This window comes from Olea europaea, chromosome 2 (assembly GCF_002742605.1).
Source record: "Olea europaea var. sylvestris chromosome 2, O_europaea_v1, whole genome shotgun sequence".
NCBI lineage: Eukaryota > Viridiplantae > Streptophyta > Magnoliopsida > Lamiales > Oleaceae > Olea > Olea europaea.
Genome location: NC_036238.1, coordinates 6952201 through 6971868, shown reverse-complemented (window position 1 = coordinate 6971868; position 19668 = coordinate 6952201). Strand labels below are relative to the sequence as shown.

Here is a 19668-nt window from a genome sequence, read left to right as displayed (position 1 = left end):
TGAGAACTCGAGAGGGGTAAATTGAATACAATAGGAGAATTAGACCGAGCACTACATTAGAATTGAGTTTTAATTTGAGATGTAAAGGTGATCAATTGGTGAAGTTATTCTACCCTAACATCCATTCATTATTTGATTCTCCAACCAATCGTGTGAACATTCATTTATTTTCTAGAATTTAGATTAAAACCCAGATTTTACAACCTTTAATTTACTTTAGTCAAATAGTAATTAAAGAAAAATTGAATTAAGTGTTAAAAAATAGTCCTTGCTGGATCGACAATCCGGATTCTTAGGTTCACTATTACTTGCTATGAGTCATAAACTTGTGAAACAAAAATTTTACAACACCAACTCAAGTGAACGGTGATCAGTCATTCACAAGCATTAAGTCCAGAATGAAATACTCAACAATCGGAACAAATATCAATTAATTCAAGTAAATGAAGATTCACATAATTATAATTAGGCTACATCTCAAACTCTAGAAGATAGAAATTAATTCATGCTAAGATTGAAGAAAAACTTGATAAAAAAATTTAACATAATCATCAAGGAACTGAAAGAGATTGGAAGGAGGAAAAAAAACTCAGTAAATCTGGTCTGAAATTTTCTTCCAGTAGCTTCCTCCTCTTGATAGCCAAAAAGAAGAAAAAGAATCAATCCCCTTTGCTTTCCAGCCTCCTTGGTTGAAAAAAATCTTCTTTTTCCCTCCCCATAACTCTTTATCCTTGCTCTCTTTCAAGCCATCTTCAAAAGGAAAGAAAAAATCAATCCCAAATTCGCCTCGTCAATTTGGCAGATTTTCAGCCTTGGATTGTGGGCCATTTTTCACTTGGAAAATGTGGGGATTTCAAAATCTCTATTTAGGATAAATTGTAACACATTAAGTTAGCTTTCCAAAGCCTCTTGAATCAGCTCAATACGATATTGGATGAGGGAGATATTGTGAAAGTACTAAAGGCAGTGCAAATGTGCTTCCAATTCGGGATTTCTTCACAGCCGAAGGTCTTCCACTGATTTGCTCCCTTCATTCCAATTTATTTTCTTCTAAATGGGCTGGCTCAAATCCACTTGAATTGGGTCCTCTCTTATGGGCCTTGAGCTTTTCCTCTCTTATGGGCCTTGAGCTTTAGTATTTTTGGGCTTCATTTCCACATTTAAATTGTAAACACCATAATTAGCATTGGCCATCATTCAACTATAGAAAAATATCATTATTAATCACAAATATACTTATATATTAGCAAATAATCATGAGCACTCAGCATTAAAAATGCAATCTTCTGCACTTTATCTAAAATCTTCTCAAGATTTTATCTATGTAGATTGGGATAAATTAAGCAATCTTCTAGATCTATCTCTATAGATCAAGTTGCTTCTCTCATACATGAATAAATCCTGTAACAACCATTATTTCAACGATTGAAGCATAAGGATGTCATTTTCTACAATACTAGAAATGCGATAATGCTTTCACTATCTTCTTGTAAACACAAAATTTGCCTTCATATTTGATAAGATCAAACATTTTGATTTTTCTATCAAATCGAAGATTTCAGCTCCAAGAGGCTTGCTATAACCTATAGTCACAGTATGCAACTATTGCAACCAAAATTCGAATGGACTTTAGCATGGCTACAGGCAAAAGGTTTCATCAAAGTCAACACATTGTCTTTGTTTGTTACTTTTGCCACTAGCCTTTCTTTGTATGTATGGATATTTCCATCCATGTCAACCTTTTGTTGTAAATCATTTACAACCTATAGGTTTTATCCCATCAGGAGGGTCGACCAAGGTCCAACCTTGTTCACATACGCCGAGTTCATCTCAGGTTTTATGGCCTCTTGCTATCTTTTTAAGTCAACATTTGACTTTGTTTTTGTGCAATTAGTAGGTTCATCATACTGGAACAGAAATGCCTGATTAGTAATCATAGATTTGCACCTTCTTGAAGGTTGAATGATCCTACTAGATTCACACAGAGCTGAGATGTCCTCAGGAGTTTTTACTTCCTAATCAAGAGTATGTCCCACATTAGATATGGGATCAAAGTCGGATTCATCTACTTTTGTTAACTATATCTGTGGACTCTTGAACTCTTTCAAGTTCTATTTTGCTCTCACTGTCCTCTTCTAGAGTAAATATTTTTTTTAAGAAGACGATATATCGTGAGACGAAGACTTTCTTCTCAACGGGATAATAGAATTGATATCAAAATTTTTGTTTTGGATATCCCACAAATATGTATTCATTGGATATATATACTCAAGTTTATCTGATTCAATGTACTTCAAATAAACGTCATAGTCTCAAACTTTCATATGAGATAAGTTGGGACTATTGCCTTTCCATAGCTCGTACAAAATTCTGTTAACCAACTTAGATGAGACATGATTTAGTGTGTAGCACACTACAATCAGTGCATGACTCCAAAACGATTTTGGGAGATTTGCATGGCTCATTTTTAATTGGACTATATATAATAGTTTACGATTCCTCCGTTTAAATATACCACAATGTTGCAGTGTATATGGAGAAGTTTACTGCAAGAAAATCTCGTTCTCTCTTAGATAATCTAAATTAGATATTTAAGATATTCTCATCTCGATCGGATCTTGATGCGAGAATATCTCTACCTATTTGTTTCTCCACTTCCAGTTTGAATCTCTTAAACCTTTCAAGAACTTCATACTTGAATTTCATCAAGTATACATGATTGTTGATGACATAAGAGAAACCTCATCTGACATTAATTGACATGGGTCCATATACATCACTATGTATTATGCCAATATTTATGCAGACTTATTCCTTTTCAAATAAAAAGGGATTTGATCATTGTGTCAAACAGGTATGTTTTGCACTTGTCAAATGACTCAAAATCAATTGATTCCACATATTCATCTCTATATAATATTGAAATTGCATTTTATCTATATGATCAAGTCTGCAATGTCAAATTTAGGTATTATTTAAATTATCACTTTTATGCCTTTTAACTTCTATACTCATTATAGAATGCTTAGTATTTAGAATATAAATGTTAATTTTTGTAGCTTACCATAACTATTAAGATCTTAATCAAGATAAGTAGAAACAAAAATTGTCCTTAACATTAAAATAGTTAATGTCTGAACATAAAATTCATTTTAATATTCTAGTTATGATGGGTACAAAGTAACATTTCTCTAATTTCAATACTAACTCAAAGGCAACAGCAAGAAGTAGGAACTGCATTTCATCTATATAGCCAAGTCTACAATACCAAATTTAGGTATTATTTAAATTATCACTTTTATGCCTTTTAACTTCTATACTCATTATAGAATGTTTAGTGTTTAGAATATAAATATTAATTTTTGTAGCTTACCATAACTATTAAGATTTTAATAGTAGGAACAACAATTGTCCTTAACATTAAAATAGTTCATGTTTGAAAATGAAATTCGTTTTAATGTTCCAGCTATGATGGGTACAAAGTAACATTTCTCTAATTTCAATACTAAGCCAAAAGATAATAGCAAGAAGTATGCTCCTACAGACAATGCAGCAACATTTACTCATCTTCAATGTGTAGGTTAACTTCTCCTTTTTGCAATTGTCTACTTCTATTTAGTTTTTCCATATTTGTATAAATATGAGATCTACATCTGGTATCAAATACCTAAGAAACTCGTGAAGTAGACGTAAACCATGCAATATTTCTTCCAATGACCTTTCATTCTATAATGAAATCAAAGGTCATTAGATTTGGTATTGTCCTTCGCTTTGATGGTCTTAACCATATTGGACGCTTTCACAAAGCCCCTTTAGACTTCCTCTTAATATCCTTGGAGGAATCAATAGCTTGCCCACTTTTAACTTTGAAACTGGGCATAACAGTCCTAAGCATGTTAAGTAACTTAATAGGTGCGCATTCGAACTTATTCATATCATGATTCATAATTAGTATGAATAACTCTCTGGCAGAGATTGCAAAGCTAAGTCAATACTTAGTTCGTAGTTCATCATTGAACCTCACTGAGACAATTTCTCGATGACAATCATCTTCAATACAGGAGCACCAATCGAAATTGCTCTATCATTTTGCACCGGTATAGTTGTTTGGGAGTCTCATATCCTTCCACACATGATTATTATCATACAACTCTTTGCAATGAAGAATTATGTATTCATATCTATTCTTTCAAGTTGCTTCTGTAATTCAGGTGACATAGTTGCAAGCATCACATGTGTGCAATACTATCTCATCACTGTATTTATTATAGTAGCCACATTTTCCTTAGTTGAGTCATCACCAGGTGTCTTTGTAAAATGGCTACTTAAGGACAAACAACTTTATCATGTTTGAGAACAATTCTCAAATTGCAGTGTCGATCAAGAAATTTTAATTTGGTTGTTGGCATCCAGTATGCGTCTCAAATACACATGGTTACTCATGATTAGTAAATATAAATGACGAAAAAGAAAAGAATAATATATAAAATGCATTACTTAATTTAACATGAACTTTTATTAAATTAATTACGTTCTCACTGTTTAATTCAAATTTATGACCCTCTCATATAAATTTATGGAATCCATACTTGACTCCCAGTGGGTCGGGATCCCATCTGTTATACCAAAATCTTGAGTGTACTCAACAAGCCTTAATATAACCTTTGGATAGATACTATTATCAATTGTATCTTCATACAACTCCCAAATCATTAAGCTGACAACTCTTTGTCTTCACACATCTTATGTATTAGCTTAACATGCCTCTAAAATTTATTTCCTTGACTGTACTCAACAAAAGATAAATTTTAGTTAAGTCAAACCCGTCATTCAAAAGTATCAAATATTTCATAGTGTCAAGTATATCCCTAATAGATCAACTTTGAGTATACTCAACAAACTGAGACGATTTGAGATTCTGATTTTTCACTATAGTGATGAAAGACGATTATAAATGTGACTTAATATTTTATTGAGGAGTTTTATACTCAAAAATCTCGTCGTAACATCATGTATGTTATATTACACATCTACCATGCAAATAAATATATATATAATATAATGTAGTAGTGTGGACTATTATGGACTTTACTACCTAGTCTTCTCGAACCATAAGAAGTACTAGTTGGTCAATTCCTGAGGGTATCACATTGATCAGTATCAATGCATCATCTTCATGGTTTCCTCCTCTCCATGCGTCTTCAATTAGTCTAGCTGCAACATGTATCATATACTAGTTAGCACACAAGCCTAGATAAAATTGGACTCGCAGGCCGAAAATAACAATATCAATAATGAACTCGAAAGTCAAAAATGAATAAGTGCTCGGAGGCTCATAAAACGACAAGAATAAAATTAACCATTCAACACATCCACATGGTCGAATCCATAATCGTCCACTAATAATATTATATGCAAATATATTTCTAGTTTTTAGCAATTAAGGTCGTCTAAACTCTTTTAGACAAATGGATCGGAACAATTAAATAATTAATTAATTATATTAATCAATTAATTTCATTAGTGGGCATATTTAATTAAAATCAAATTTTAATTAAATGTACCAAATCAGAGTCCAACTCCAATTTCACAATTATAGGGCAAGACTATTTAATTAAAATCAAATTTTAATTAAATATCAAATTAGGGTCCAACTCTAATTTCAAAATTATAGGGCATGACTATTTAAGTCAAATCTAATTTTAATTAAATATCAAATTAGAGTCCAACTCTAATTTCAAAACTCAAGGCGGTTGAATTTATTTAAAATCAAATTTTAATCAAATAACAAAATTAGAGTCCAACTCTAATTCAAAGATTTCAGGGCGAATTTATTTAATCAAAATTATATTTTAATTAAATACCAAATTAGAGTTCAACTCTAATTCTAAGAAGAAATTTAGGGCGAGACAATTTAATTAAAATCAAATTTTGATTAAATGTGAAATTAGAATCCAATTCTAATTACAAGAATATATTCGGGTGAATAATTAATTAAAATCAAACTTTAATTAAGTATTAAATTAGAGTCAAACTATAATTTAAATTGAATTAATATTTTAATATAGGACAACGCTCCTAAATAAAATAAATTCAATTTATGGTCAAAATTTAATATTTAAGTTAAAATCATATTTTAACGAAAATATAAAAAGTCGTCAAATTTAAATAAAATTTTAATTTGGGTCAAAATTAAAATTATAGGTCAAAACTATTTTAAATATAATTTTAAAACTATTTTAAAATTCAAATTCAAAACCATTTTGAAATTTGCAAATTGATCCAAGTTCGAAATTAAAACCAGACCCTTCCAATTTAGAAAATTGCAGAACAGGTCCCTTTTTAAAATTTTGCAAACTGGCCCCATTTCCCTTAATTGCGGGCTGCCCTCCAAATTTCGAAAATTGCAGAGCAACCCTTTATTTAAAATTGTAAAATCACCCCCTTATTCTTTAATTGCAAGTGAGGGCTCGCAATTACAGTAATTGCAGTAGAAGCCCCCGTCTCCACCTTTCTCACCTCGATTTGAAAACCCTAAGAACCCTTTAAGAAATAATAAATAATAAAAAAAAAATTCTTCAATCGAAGATGCCCAACAACCGCAAGAGCCCGCTGCGCGAAAGAGCTGCTGAATGCAGCGGCTGACGCCTCTGTAACAGCGATGTTTGTGGCAACGCCATCCTGATCCATCTATTTTTTTTCCTTTAAAATCAAATTTTATAAAAATTAAGAAAACAAATTTTCTTTAATTGCTAGAAACATGAAAAAGGGATAACAATCAACTTTTGATTGCACAAAAATATTAAACAATTTCTAACAAACACAAAGTATGCTCTGATACCACTGTAGAGAATCTACTTAACGTGTGCAACGAGAAATAAAACAAATTTCAATTCTCACCAGGAATCGTTTTTGTGTTTAGATAGAAATTGTGATAAAAAATGTACCTTTCAAAAATTTTGCAAACCTTTTGCCATTCTTTTCGTTCTAACAATTTCAATATGTCACTCACAACTGTTCAATTTTCAGCCTCAACGGTAATCCACACAGAGAACAAGATTGTAGGATTAGGATTTTCTTCTTGTGATAGCAAGAATAATGAATTCTCTACATATTTGAAAATCCTAGTCATATTTATATAAGTACAAACGGGCTTAACCTGATCCGATCTAATATTTAATTAACTCATTTAATTAAATCTGGTTCGTGAAATTAATTCATTGGATTAATTAATTCATGATTATAAATAAGTAACCCAATTAATTAATTTATTCAACGCTTGTTAAATTAATTAATTGACAAATCACAATATTCCAGTTCTCCTTTTGTGTGCGATCCTTCAAGTTCCCAATCATAATGTCTAACAACGTGAAATATTATTTTGATCGAATCAAAATTGATAAATTAAAACACCTTTTTAATTTATCACCAATTCACACTCGCCGTCCCAAATTGACATCTAGCAATGTGTCAGGGCAATACATGTGACGGAAAATGTCACGCGGTATGACAAAATCAAATTCATTCGTTTCTCGTGAGACTATAATCCATTCGTCAATATGATCCGATCAATTACGAGATGTGGAAGTGTGGCAATCACGATTATCGATCATATCTTTCACTCTACTATTAACTCAATACAAGTCGAAAACTCCTTTTCGACTTATGAATACACCTTGGCCAAAGATTTCGTTATCAACTTAATTGAATGAAATGCATATCATAAACTCTTACTATATAAGAGTGACGAATCCTATATTGATCATTCACAACCTTCATACAATTTTTGACATACCCGAACGATGTCATATTAGTTGCCCTTGACAGAGCAACATCCAACACTATCAAAACATGACTGTCCTCATATAAGATACTATGACGACCTCAAGTCAAATGATCAATCCCATTACCAGACTTGGAAATTAACCACTGACACTCAGATATTTATCCATGTGAAATCTCTCGGTCGGTCTCCAATGCTCCACGTGTTCATTTAAGTGTCACCACACTTTAACTTGTGTGATCAGTTACTTACTTCACAAGTAAGAAATGTCACACGTGATTGTCTACCCGTAATTATCTTGTTATTACTTACGACCACGAACAATTTAAAATTCAAGCATATGTAATTTGTATCTCACAATCACAATTCTTTGTGGTTAACAAATTATCAAGATTTGAATTTACGGTCTCTATTCAATTTAATTGAATATTAATTAAATAGATCCGTCATACAATGCATTAATTATATAATAAAAGTATTTATGTTCAAGGTTGATTGGACATAGGACATAACACTTATATAATCCTTTTAGGAGAAAAATCTATTTAACATGAGAATATCGTTAAGAGATTGAAGCAAGCATGCTCTCGACAAGCAGAGTCCATTCGAGTATTACTTTCATATTGTTCCAAAAAAAATTTCATAATTCAATGCATGGGTGTAATTTTGAAAAATCGTTTCTTCCATATTAAAATACATTGATAGAGCTTTCCAACGGTGCATAGCTCGTCAAAATATGATAATTTTGAGAAATCAATGATTTCTAAGGTTATATAATACAAGTTTCGATGTTTTGAAGAAACTTTTATAACTCAAAGTACGGATGTGATTTTGAAAAATCGTTTCTTTCGGTGAAAGTATACTGATAGAACTTTTCAATGGTGTAGAATTCTTCAAAATATAACGTTAATTTCAAAAATAAGTGATATTTGAATGTTATATAACATGTCTTTCGAGCTATTTGAAGAAAATATTCATTACTCAAAATATGGATGTGATTTAAAAGCTATTGTTTTTGGAATAATGCAAAAGTTGTATAAAATCTAACCTGAAAATCATTTATTATACAAAAATTTTAGATTTTGATGAATCTTATACCATGGGAAATCCCTATAAGTCATATGAAAAAATGGTTTTACATTTCGGAACCCATGAATTGAGTTATAAGGATTTTTCTTGAAACAATGAAAAATCGAATAACATAACCATTAAAAATCACTATTTTTAGAAAACATTTTGATTTTTATGGATTTCACAACCTACTATTTACAGTCATGTAAAAATAAATTGTCTTGCATTCCAGGTTCCAGGTTTTGAGTTATCAAGAATGCGAACAAAACTTGCATAGCATAAACCTTCTAAAATATTAAATAAATAAATTATATTGTTGAATCTAATACCATAGAATGTCCTCAGTCTATTTCAAATTTGTCATTTTGGTACTTGTGTTCAAGCTATACAATGAATTTAAAAACTTATTTTTTCCTACCCTAGTGCAGAAAAATCCTCAGGTCGTAGATTTCTTCCTCTAAGTACCTAGAAATGTAGTTTTATCATCCATTTGATATATTTCAAAAAGTTACAGTTACAAGTTTCATCCTAATGGAAGTTATTCTTGTTATCGGAGAATTCATATTAGGATCAAAGTCTTTTTGTTGTCTATAACATTTTTTCACCAACTTTGTACTTATCGATTATTTCATCTTATTTCATTTTCCTCTTGAAATTTCAACTGTAACCTAGAGGTTTACATTCCAGAGGGAGATCCACTAGCTCCCACGTATGGTTTTGCAAAATTGAAATTATTTTACTTTTAATAGCTTCTTTTCCATTGAGGTCCTTTCCAAAAGCTCGCAACTATTTGGAAGCTTTGAGTTTCACTTTTTAGCCTTATGTCTTGGTTTAATCTCAACTTCCTCTTCTTATTCTTGGTTTCGATTATTATCGGCTATAGTTTCATGTCCTTTTAGAGAAGATTTCTTCCTTTTTATATCTATATATAATACTTGTTTGAAGAACCCCCTTTTTTCTCTCTCTGTGTGTGTGTTTATGCCTGAGATTTTAGACTCTTGCATAAGAAATCGATAGACATTATTATTATGTTCATAGTCAAAGAAAATGCATTTGACAATTTTAGGACTTTTTTTCACCTTCTTTGGTGTGCGTACAACCGCTTTAACAAGACATCGCACTGCCGTAAATTTTTATAGTAAGACTTCCTTCTTTTTGATAACTCCTTTGAACTATTTCTTCTTTCTTTTGAGTAACACTATTTAAAAGGCAATTTATTGACAAAACAACTTCTGCACCACTTGTTTTGGAAAACTTACCAATAATTCATTCATCATTTCTTTTAAGATACAATTTTTTCGTTTTGCAATATCATTTTGCTAAGATGAAAAAAATGTTCTAATTTCATGTGTGGTTGTATTGTGCACAGAATTCAACAAATGATGCTTCATAATCACCATATTAATTACTTCTCAATAGCTTAATTTTTATGTTGAGTAGATTATCAACTTCATGCTTATAAAGAACAAATTCTCTACAAGTTCGTTCTTACTTTTAAATAGATGCATATGACAATAATTTATAGTATCATCGACAAAAGTAATAAAATACTTGTCACCCTTTGTTTGAACAAATTATAAATCACAAATATGTATAAATTAAATTAAGTGGTATAATGTTTTCTTTCAATAGTTTGAAACGATGATCTTGTTTGTCTCAACAAAATTTCGTACTTATATTTAGAATCAACATAAAATGTGGGTATTCAATTAAAGTTAGTTAATTTACGCAATGTATCATAATTAAAATATTCTAGTCTACCACACTATAAATGAATAGACTCAAACAAATAAACAGAAGAATTATTAATTATATTCATCCACGAGTTTAGACTCACAACATTTCACTCTTGGACAAAATATCTTTTTTTGACTCAAAGATCACATAACGTTTATGGCATCTTCATGGAGCACCTAAAGCCATATTTGGTATGCTGGGTATCGAGTATAACTAAACAGCCCAAAGAACAAAATTTCAACTTCGCCTTTTTTCTTAATGATTAATGCTAAGTGTATAGAAGAGGGTTCACAGAACTCCTCCAGATGGGACACATAGGTGGACATCATGTAATTAAAATATTGCCAAAAAAAATCCCACCCACCCCACCTCTTGTATCTAATCTGGTGGGGTTCTGTACGTGTATCATCTTTCTGTTCTTAATACTATCAAGTAATGTATATCAACCTAGCAAACCCCCCCCCCCCGGGGGCCACAAAAAAATAAAATTAAAAAAATAATAATAATGAAAACAACCTGCCTTGTATTAAATCTCCCCAAAAATAATAATAATAATAATAATAATAATAATAATAATAATAAAGAAGAAGAAGATATCTTGACATATACCACCACCACGAACACAAAAATCAATTTCCAAGTAATAAGAAAATTGAAATATTGGATCTATACGATCAACTAATCAAAGCTAATAAAAAAACGTATTTTGGTTTTAATTCGACCAGCCATCACATATTGAAATAGGATATAACTTTGACTCTGCAACTACTAAATGATTTGTTCCAAAGAAAGAATTCTTCAATAGAAAAGAAAGCCAAGATCGGAGCAAATAAAATTCAACAGAACAAAAAAATAAAAATAAAAAAAGGTATGCTATATAGATTTAAAATCGATGACTATGGACACTTGGACCTCAGACCAAGAAACAATCGTGGATGACTACACATTTTACGACTTGCCTTGCAAGAATCAATCCAAGTAATATACCATCTCGAGGGATCTTCATCTGCACAAGTATGAAGAAGAAAAAATTTATATTTTACCTTCATGAGCACAAGTAAATGGAGTTACTTACTAACCCACAAGAAATGGTTTTGCCTTCCGGAATATCATCTCATAATATAACGCAGCCACATTTATACGGCTTCGGGTCGTTTGGATATTTCTTCTCTGTTCCATGAAGAGAGAGATATATTACTTTTTTCTCACTTCTAAATAAAAAATGTTACTTATTTTGAAAGTAACTCTTAATTTAATATCAAAATAAGTAACTTACTTATTTCTAACTAGACCAATAAACGAAGTTAATAAATTATTTATAACTTTAACTCAATATAAGTAACCTTTTAAGCTTCGCCAAACATGCTTTAAATTGGCCAGAAGTTAATGTAGAGGTACTTTTAAGGATTATCAACAAGGAGAATCAGACCTTTCTCCATCAATGGTTGTTGAACAACAACATGCATTATCGTGACTCCTCCGGGAATATCACATAACGGGCTCCTACAGTCCGCCACGGTTCTATTGTTCTCCAGTATTCTTCCTGCGCTGATTAACTTGATGTCTTTTACTGTCCGTGGACCATTTTCTTTCTCTGTTCAAAAGACATATATTAGGATAAGCAGTGAAAAAATAATAAATATGGTACAGGAGCAACAGTAATAACTGTACTGTGTCGTATTTTTCGTGCCAGAGGAGACCCTTAGTAATGCAAGAATTAGCATTTGGATTATGAACAAGCTAATATTGCCAAATCTCTCTCTCTCTCTCTCTCTCTGTGACTTGCTTGTTTTTACTCCATGTTTATTTTTTGTTGAGGTGTGGGGCATAAAGGGGGCGCATGTGCTTTCATGCGGAAATGTTGCAAAGAGGCTTACAAGTTGATGACATACGTGAAAATGCCACCTGTGAATCAGAACATAAATCACTCATTTGCAACACAGTTTAATCAAAGATATTACCTAATACAACAGAAGAAGAAGGGTAGAAAAACCTACCATTTCTATGTGAAAGTTGCTTTCCCAGAAAGAGGAAACGAGAAGTGTATGGAGATTGTAAGTGCATCACGTGAGATGATAAAGAGCACAAAATTCGGAAAGATAGAATCCTGAACTAAAAAAAAAAAATGGCTGTCTTTTGCTTCTAAGTAAAACTGTGTGGAATTTTTGGGACAGTGCGGTTACAGACTCAAATCTTTGGTGCTATGAACTGATTGACTTTCAACAATTTAAACCCACAAATCCACCACACCATTAAACAGCAGGCAATCCAAGATTCTAGTTTATTTTTATTTTATCGGTAGGGACCTGAGAATAAGTGGTAGTGTGGATTTACCTAGGTTCTTAACTTCGCAGGGAGTTCAATATGTACAATACAGATGAAATGCTATTCTTGTTTGTGTTACTGAGTCATATAATGCCTCATTTAGAGCAATTTCTTTCTGCCTTTAAGGGGCTAAATTAACACAATTTTTGGAACAACCACCACCCACACCTGTAGCTATTGGCATTTGAAAGAGTGGCTTATGTTTGCCATAACTATATCATAGTCACTATTGAACCGCCTCATCTTGAAGCTTAAGCTTTATGCAGCCCAATCCAAGAGACATAAAATTTGAAGGAAAAAAAACATATGTGACCAATCTAAGTGACTCAAAATTTTTAAAGAAAAAAACTTATGCACTTTTTTGCTCTAGTTGTTTTGAATTTTTAAGCCACCACTAGACTCCAAAGTAGTTTAAGATGACTATAATAATTGTTTTAATTGAAATCTGACATTAGACAGAAGCATAGTAGTTAGGCCTCAAGTCATATTTTCTTTTTTATCCAAAACTTGTACGTGGAAATGTAGCAAAGAAGCTTACAAGATGATGATATAGTAAAAGTGTGAATCAGGACTTAAATCACTCACTTGCTACACAGTTAAATCAAAGATATTACTTATCTTAAGAAAAAGAAGGAAAATAAAAACGGCTACCATTTCTTTCGTGCAAATAACTTTTCCTGAAAGAAGGAATGGCGTAAAGTGTATGGAGACTCGTATTGTGCAGCACATTATGTGAGATACTAGGAGGCATGAAATCAGGGAAGATAGAATTCTTTTTTTTTTTATTTTTTTATTTTTGGGAAAGGTAGGGAAGATAGAATTCTGAACTTATAAGAAAGGGCCATCTTCTTCTAAGTAAAGCTGTATGGAATTTTTGGGACAGAGTGGTTACTTACTCAAATTTTTGGTCCTATGTAGGAATAGCAATTTGAACCGTCAAAATCGAAAACCGCGGTTATCCGAACCGATGATGCAATGGGACGGATATGGTATTTGATTTTAATTAACCGATTTGGGACAGGGTGGGTATGGTATTTATGCCATCGCCCCAAACCGAACCAATTAACCGTTAGAAAAAATAATAAATTAATAATAATTGGGCTTCCCATAATTTTTTGATTTTTCTATGTTAATTACTTAATTTCTTTGGTCCAAAATTTCTGGCCCGTTAACAAATTATATTTAAACCCAAGTACCCAACCTTGAACCCTAACAATCTAACACAAATGCAATAATGCACAAACGTATTATTGGAAAATTGTAATCTCAACAGCCAACTTCAGAGCTTCTTCCTTCTGGGTCTGCCGAACGTCGAGTCGCCGACTGTCGTCCGTCCGCCTCCGCCCATTTGCAATATTTTCCTCTCCTTCGACCTTCAAGCTTCTACCACTAGTGAGCTTCTCATCTTCTCTTTTGATAATTTGTATTTGTCTATTTGTATTTGTTGTGAATTTCGCACAAGATTTGGCCAAAGTATATCTAGAATTTTCAGTTTTTTACAATTGGTGGCTGCTTTAGAGATAAATGACTTTAATTTCTCTCCTCTTTGATGATTTTTTGCCTAAGGGTCTGGATTTTCTAGTTCTACTAATGGAAATTTTTGGCTTTAGAATTTGAACAGTTATTGAAGAAAATACTGCAAATCTTTATGTTAATTATTTGAGTATCCTTTTCTTTGTATGTTTTCCCCTGTAAGTCACATTGGAGGCATCGTCTTTGACTAAATGGAACACACAAGGCATTACTTTATTCCTAATTTTTCCCCCACCTGTATTGATGTCACCGATCATATATGGAAAAGAGTAAAATCTAAAGATAGTCGACGCGAAAATGCATGAATCGAGCCTAAAATAGCATAGAAAAATTTCACGAATATTTTTCTTTGCTGGAAAACAAAGCTCAAAATTATTCACATCCCTTTACAGTTAGAAAAAAACCTGTTCACTCTCATTCCTATATAATGGCTGGCATCTCAAATATTTCCCATACTTTGAATGTATTCTTGAAATTTTAAACCAATCATTCCTTTATAATGGCTGGCATCTCATTCCTCACTTTTTCACAAATTCAAGAACTCGAGCATAGACTAGCACTGATGAAAACGATAAATAGAAAAAACAATTAATTTTTGTGTCAAGAATTTTCTAGCTATAGTAATACTTGTCACATGTTATTTATTGGAAAGACTGTTAAACTGCAAGGTTTTCTTAAATACAACCTCCATTATGGTCCACGTATATTACAAGTCACGTGTTTTACAAGAGTACCTTATTAGTGACTTAAATAACTCCACCTAATGAAATTAATGAATGCCTAAGTTTTTGAGTTTGTTGATTTGTTTATTTTTCTTGATATTAGATGTCTTGCCAAGGATCGGAATCTTCCGTTCCTACTCCCCCCACTTCAATTGGAAGTGCTTCTGCTTCAACAAGTACACCAGTTACTTCACAAAGTCCAAGTGAGGTAAATGCAAATCCTATTCATATAGATTTAGGTGATGATGAGGAGACGACTGAGGAAAATAGAAAAAGAAAATTGACCTCTTCAATGTGGCAGCATTTTTAGCTTCAGAGAATTAATAACGTGCCCAAAGCAATTTGCAAATAATGCAACAAACAGTCAGGGGGTGAGTCAAAAAATGGGACAAGTCATTTACATGCTCATTTAAATAGATGTCCTCTTCGAGGTCAGAAGGATATCAAACAGATGTTTTTGAATCAATTTAAAGAACCTAGTTGTAGGATTGCAATGGGAGCGTTTAATGTGTGCTCGAGATTGGCTTTGGACTGATATTCACAGTAAGAGTTATTGCTTTATATTTGTTATTCATGCACTTCCTTTTATTGCTAATTTTTTCCTCTTTTGTGTGTAGAAAATTCTGCTCCTGCATCATACTCAGGAGCTTGTGCAAAGTTTGGTGACGAGGATGCTGACGAAGAGATACATTTTTTTGTTTAAATCTTCAGTTAAGAACATTATGGATTATTGATTTATTACTCTACTTACATTCCTTATATATTATATAGGAATCAACTTTGAATTTTAACATATGCTAGTAAGAGTTGTAAGGAAGAATGAAGATTGAATATGAATTGAGGTTGGAGCTTTTTGAGTTATTGAATATTGTTTGTTAAATTTGGATTTTGTATTTGAGAATTGAGATATTTTTTACATTTTCATTTGAGATGTTGTTTGCTACATTAACTTATTGTCATATTTGTGTTTTCATTGACTTTTTTCATACATTTTTCATTTTAATTTGACCGATGGACCAATTAAAAATAATTTATTTTCGTGGTTATTAATGACCCAAACCGAGCCGAACCAAGCTACGAACCGAACTGACTTTCGCGGTTATGGTGCGGTTATGGTATGGCCAAAAAATTCGTGGTTCAGTGATGGTTTTGGCCAAACCGACCCCGAACCGGACCGTTGCCATCTCTATCCTACGAACTGATTGAATTTCAGCATTTCAAACCCGCAAATCTACCATACCATTAAATAGCAGTCAATCCAAGCTAGTTTCTCCCTCTTTTATCTTAGGGACCAGATATTAAATGCTAGTGTGGATTTACCAAGGGGCCTTAACTTAGCAGGGAGTTCAATATGTAAAGTAAAGATCAAATGCTATTCCTGTTTCTATAACAAAGTGCATAATGCCTCATCTATAACACAATTTATTGAACGACACAAATGACACCATGGAGATTGGCATTTTATAGCGTGCCCTTAACACATCATAAACTATATCATAATCACTATTAAACTACCTCACTAAAAGCTTAAGCTATCATATTATAGGGGACTAATTTATGTAAATTGCATCTTTAACAAATCAAATCATGTGCATGCCAAATTCATTTTTCTGCCCACTCTTTTTATCCGTTCAACCTCGTCTAAAAGTTTAAGTTATTACAGAATAAACAAACTTATTGATTTAATAATGTCAACAACAATCACAAATTCCAATCCAACAACTTGGGATCTATAACAAATTAAATATTTACCATCATCAAAACCATTAGATTCATTCAACTTCCTGAAAGCAATATACGTGCATACACAACGGACCACATGCAGTCCAAAGATTTGACTAACCTTTAGGCCATTGAGCTATAATGTTCTCCTTCAAGGTTGCCACACTCGTAGCTGCTGGGAAGTTCTTTGGACCGATATCCGATCCATCAGTCAACCTAAACTTGATCTCCAGCTGATCTTGTGATCCAGACATCTTCAGATTATTCCAAAACTAATTACAAAACCGAAGATCTTCACTTGGCTCTTCCACAGTCTCCAATAGAGTGATCTTTTATGCAAAATTCTTGAATATAAAGATTCAAAGCAAACTCAATCTGGAATCAAGTTACGCGAGGATGAGATTAAATACCAATATAGAGAAAACAAACACACACAGAAACAAGTAATTATGGAAGGAAAATCTTCCAATTAACCCTAATTTCTCCGCCCGTCCCGCCGCAGAAAATCCTCAAGATGGGTTTAGAAGGGGCACATCCAAATCAATCAAAAAGTCAACTAAAGCAACTGAACAAGAAATTACTTAAATCTTGATAAATTTCAATAAAACCCCAAAGTTAAACTCAAAAAAAAAAAAAAAAAGGATAAAGAAATTTACCAGTTTAGACTTACTCGATCTGGGTCCTCCTCCTCTTTTTCCTATTCAAAAGAATTTCCGTTAGTTAATTAAAAAAACCTCAAGGTTAAAAAAGAAGAGGAAGAAGGCGAAGCCCATGCCAGAAAATGAAATACGCACAAGTGAAAAAAGAATAAATAGGAATATTAATTAATTTCAATAAATTTACTTATAAGTAATATTCGGAAGAGGAAAGATACAAGGCTGTTACGGAGATTTCAATCCTGGGAAATGAATGGAATAAATGAAATTTTTTTGGCCTTATTAAGAGGAATCCTCCTAAATCTATGGAAAATTTGACTCTTTTTTTTTTTTTTTTTTTTTATATTTATGGAAAATTTTTCTTTTTTTTTTTTTTTTTTTTTTTTTTTTAAAAAGAACATGCAAAACCTTCAATTTTTCTTGATAAAAATTGCATCTATTTCCCACTTTAACGGGCAGTAGTTAAATTAGTTAGAAGTACACTGTACTCATAGAAACAATTTCGACTTTTCTTTAAAAAGTGAATTATTTATGCTTTTAAAATAAAAATATAGGGTTAGTCAAACTAATTCACTTTGTTCTACTTGATTGTGGACGGTTATTTCTATAGTCAAAGTCGAAATCAATAGTTCAAGAATTGAAAAGTACCTCCTCTTCGCTTCCTCCCTTGAACAAAAATAGAGAGATTGAAATTTATGAATGCCAAAATGTCCCAAGTAAAGCAAATTTAAGTGGCTTCGGATACTTTAAGCATGGTCAAAATGATATGATCTTACTCGGTATAATCCGTCCTATAGTTGGACCACATTTTCGGTTGTAGAGAATTGCCACATGGACATGGTTTTGTCCAAAACGACTTAAAATAAGTACAATAATGAAAATCGAACATTAAACTTTGGTTTCATTGGGCTCCTTTATGAAAGATGATAATATTCTTAGATTTAAGATGTAAACAAAATTTTACTCTCTAACTTATAATTAACGAATCCCAATTTCGACATCAAGATCAAGAGAGTTGCCTCGACTACATCAATCTTGGCTCAATAATCTCGTCGGACAAAAATAAGACCAATGTTATTGGATGATATGCAATGATTTGAGAAAAGATGAAATGAAGTTCCTTACCGATAGGGATTCGTGCTTGTCTAAGAAATGTATAGAAGGTTTAGTAAGAGTTGTCACTTTTGAGCAAACCTCCTACCTCTGTATCACTTCCTCGTTTCGTTAAATATTTATGAAACTTAAACTTTATACAACTTAATAAATTGTCTAGATTTTCATATCAAATCATCAAAAAAAAAATAGATAATAATAATTAATACGGAATATACATTGATCCATTGATTTGAATTTTGAAGATCAACTTGATTCCCTCTTGATTTATCTTCTTGCTTTTATAATTAATATTGTCTTGTTCTTCAATTTAATTGCTTCAATCCCTCTTTCTTGATTCTTGATCGTGGATTTTAAATCTTCATTTTCAATATGTTTTCTATTGTATTCTTGTATTGATGGAATGTCACAAAGAATGATAAGCGCATTTGAATTGGGGACCATAATCTTATTTATAATTTTCATATATATTTTGCTCATCATCAAATACAATTCGAAAGGAAGTGAGACAAGAGCAATGAGTGAAGTGAGCCATTGGGGGATGGCGCACGAACGATGTACTCCTGTTCCGGTGGTAAAGACCGTCGTAGCAGCAGCACTACAAAATAATAATTTCCCAACACCTTTATCATTGAACAATCCAATAGAGGCCTTAACGGGTGATTTGGGCCTTTAGATGCAATTCTACATTAGGCATTAAAGAGAGGCACAGCTGCACGTTAGTTAATTCTCTAGTTGTCATTCGAGTGATAATATAGAATTTAAAAGATATGAATTCTCGTCTAAAATCTAAACATTTATTTTCAATATCAAATGAAAGAATAATTGCAATAAATTAGTTCAACCAATTTTGCAATTATTTCAATACTTAACATTTATGCTTAGCGTGCAAAATCTTAATTATTATTCTGAATCACACATTTTTAAATTAAGAGCACTCACAAGCTCATATGTCACGCTTCTTTAATATTCGATTTGAAAGATAAAGTTGTGATATTCCCTCAAA

The 19668-nt window shown here is 32.1% G+C and overlaps 1 protein-coding gene across 4 annotated transcripts; it reads right to left on the bottom strand.

Annotated features, from left to right (window-relative positions):
- Positions 1-11224: 11224 nt before the first annotated feature.
- LOC111410075 (membrane-anchored ubiquitin-fold protein 1-like) lies at positions 11225-17822 on the bottom strand. Of its 4 annotated transcripts, none has more exons than XM_023040273.1 (6): positions 17737-17805; positions 17564-17590; positions 17015-17268; positions 12021-12185; positions 11671-11761; positions 11225-11597 (listed from the first exon to the last, which is right to left on the bottom strand). In XM_023040273.1, exons 3-5 carry the CDS (start codon positions 17145-17147, stop codon positions 11706-11708), a joined length of 354 nt encoding a protein of 117 aa, XP_022896041.1. In that variant the 5' UTR covers positions 17148-17268; positions 17564-17590; positions 17737-17805; the 3' UTR covers positions 11225-11597; positions 11671-11705. The 4 variants fall into 4 exon arrangements, with proteins under 4 accessions (XP_022896041.1, XP_022896023.1, XP_022896032.1 ...); XM_023040255.1 differs by having other exon boundaries at positions 11233-11597; positions 17550-17590; positions 17737-17822; XM_023040264.1 differs by lacking the exon at positions 17737-17805 and having other exon boundaries at positions 11233-11597; positions 17564-17696.
- Between the last annotated feature and the right edge of the window lie 1846 nt (positions 17823-19668).

Excerpts from the sequence above, each read along its gene's own strand:
- LOC111410075 (XM_023040255.1), bottom strand. The coding sequence starts at position 17,147 with ATGTCTGGATCACAAGATCAGCTGGAGATCAAGTTTAGGTTGACTGAT. Across the intron at positions 12,186-17,014 it reads TATAGCTCAATGGCCTAAAG|AGAAAGAAAATGGTCCACGG; the intron begins GTTAGTCAAATC and ends TCTTTTGAACAG. Across the intron at positions 11,762-12,020 it reads ACAACCATTGATGGAGAAAG|AGAAGAAATATCCAAACGAC; the intron begins GTCTGATTCTCC and ends TTCATGGAACAG.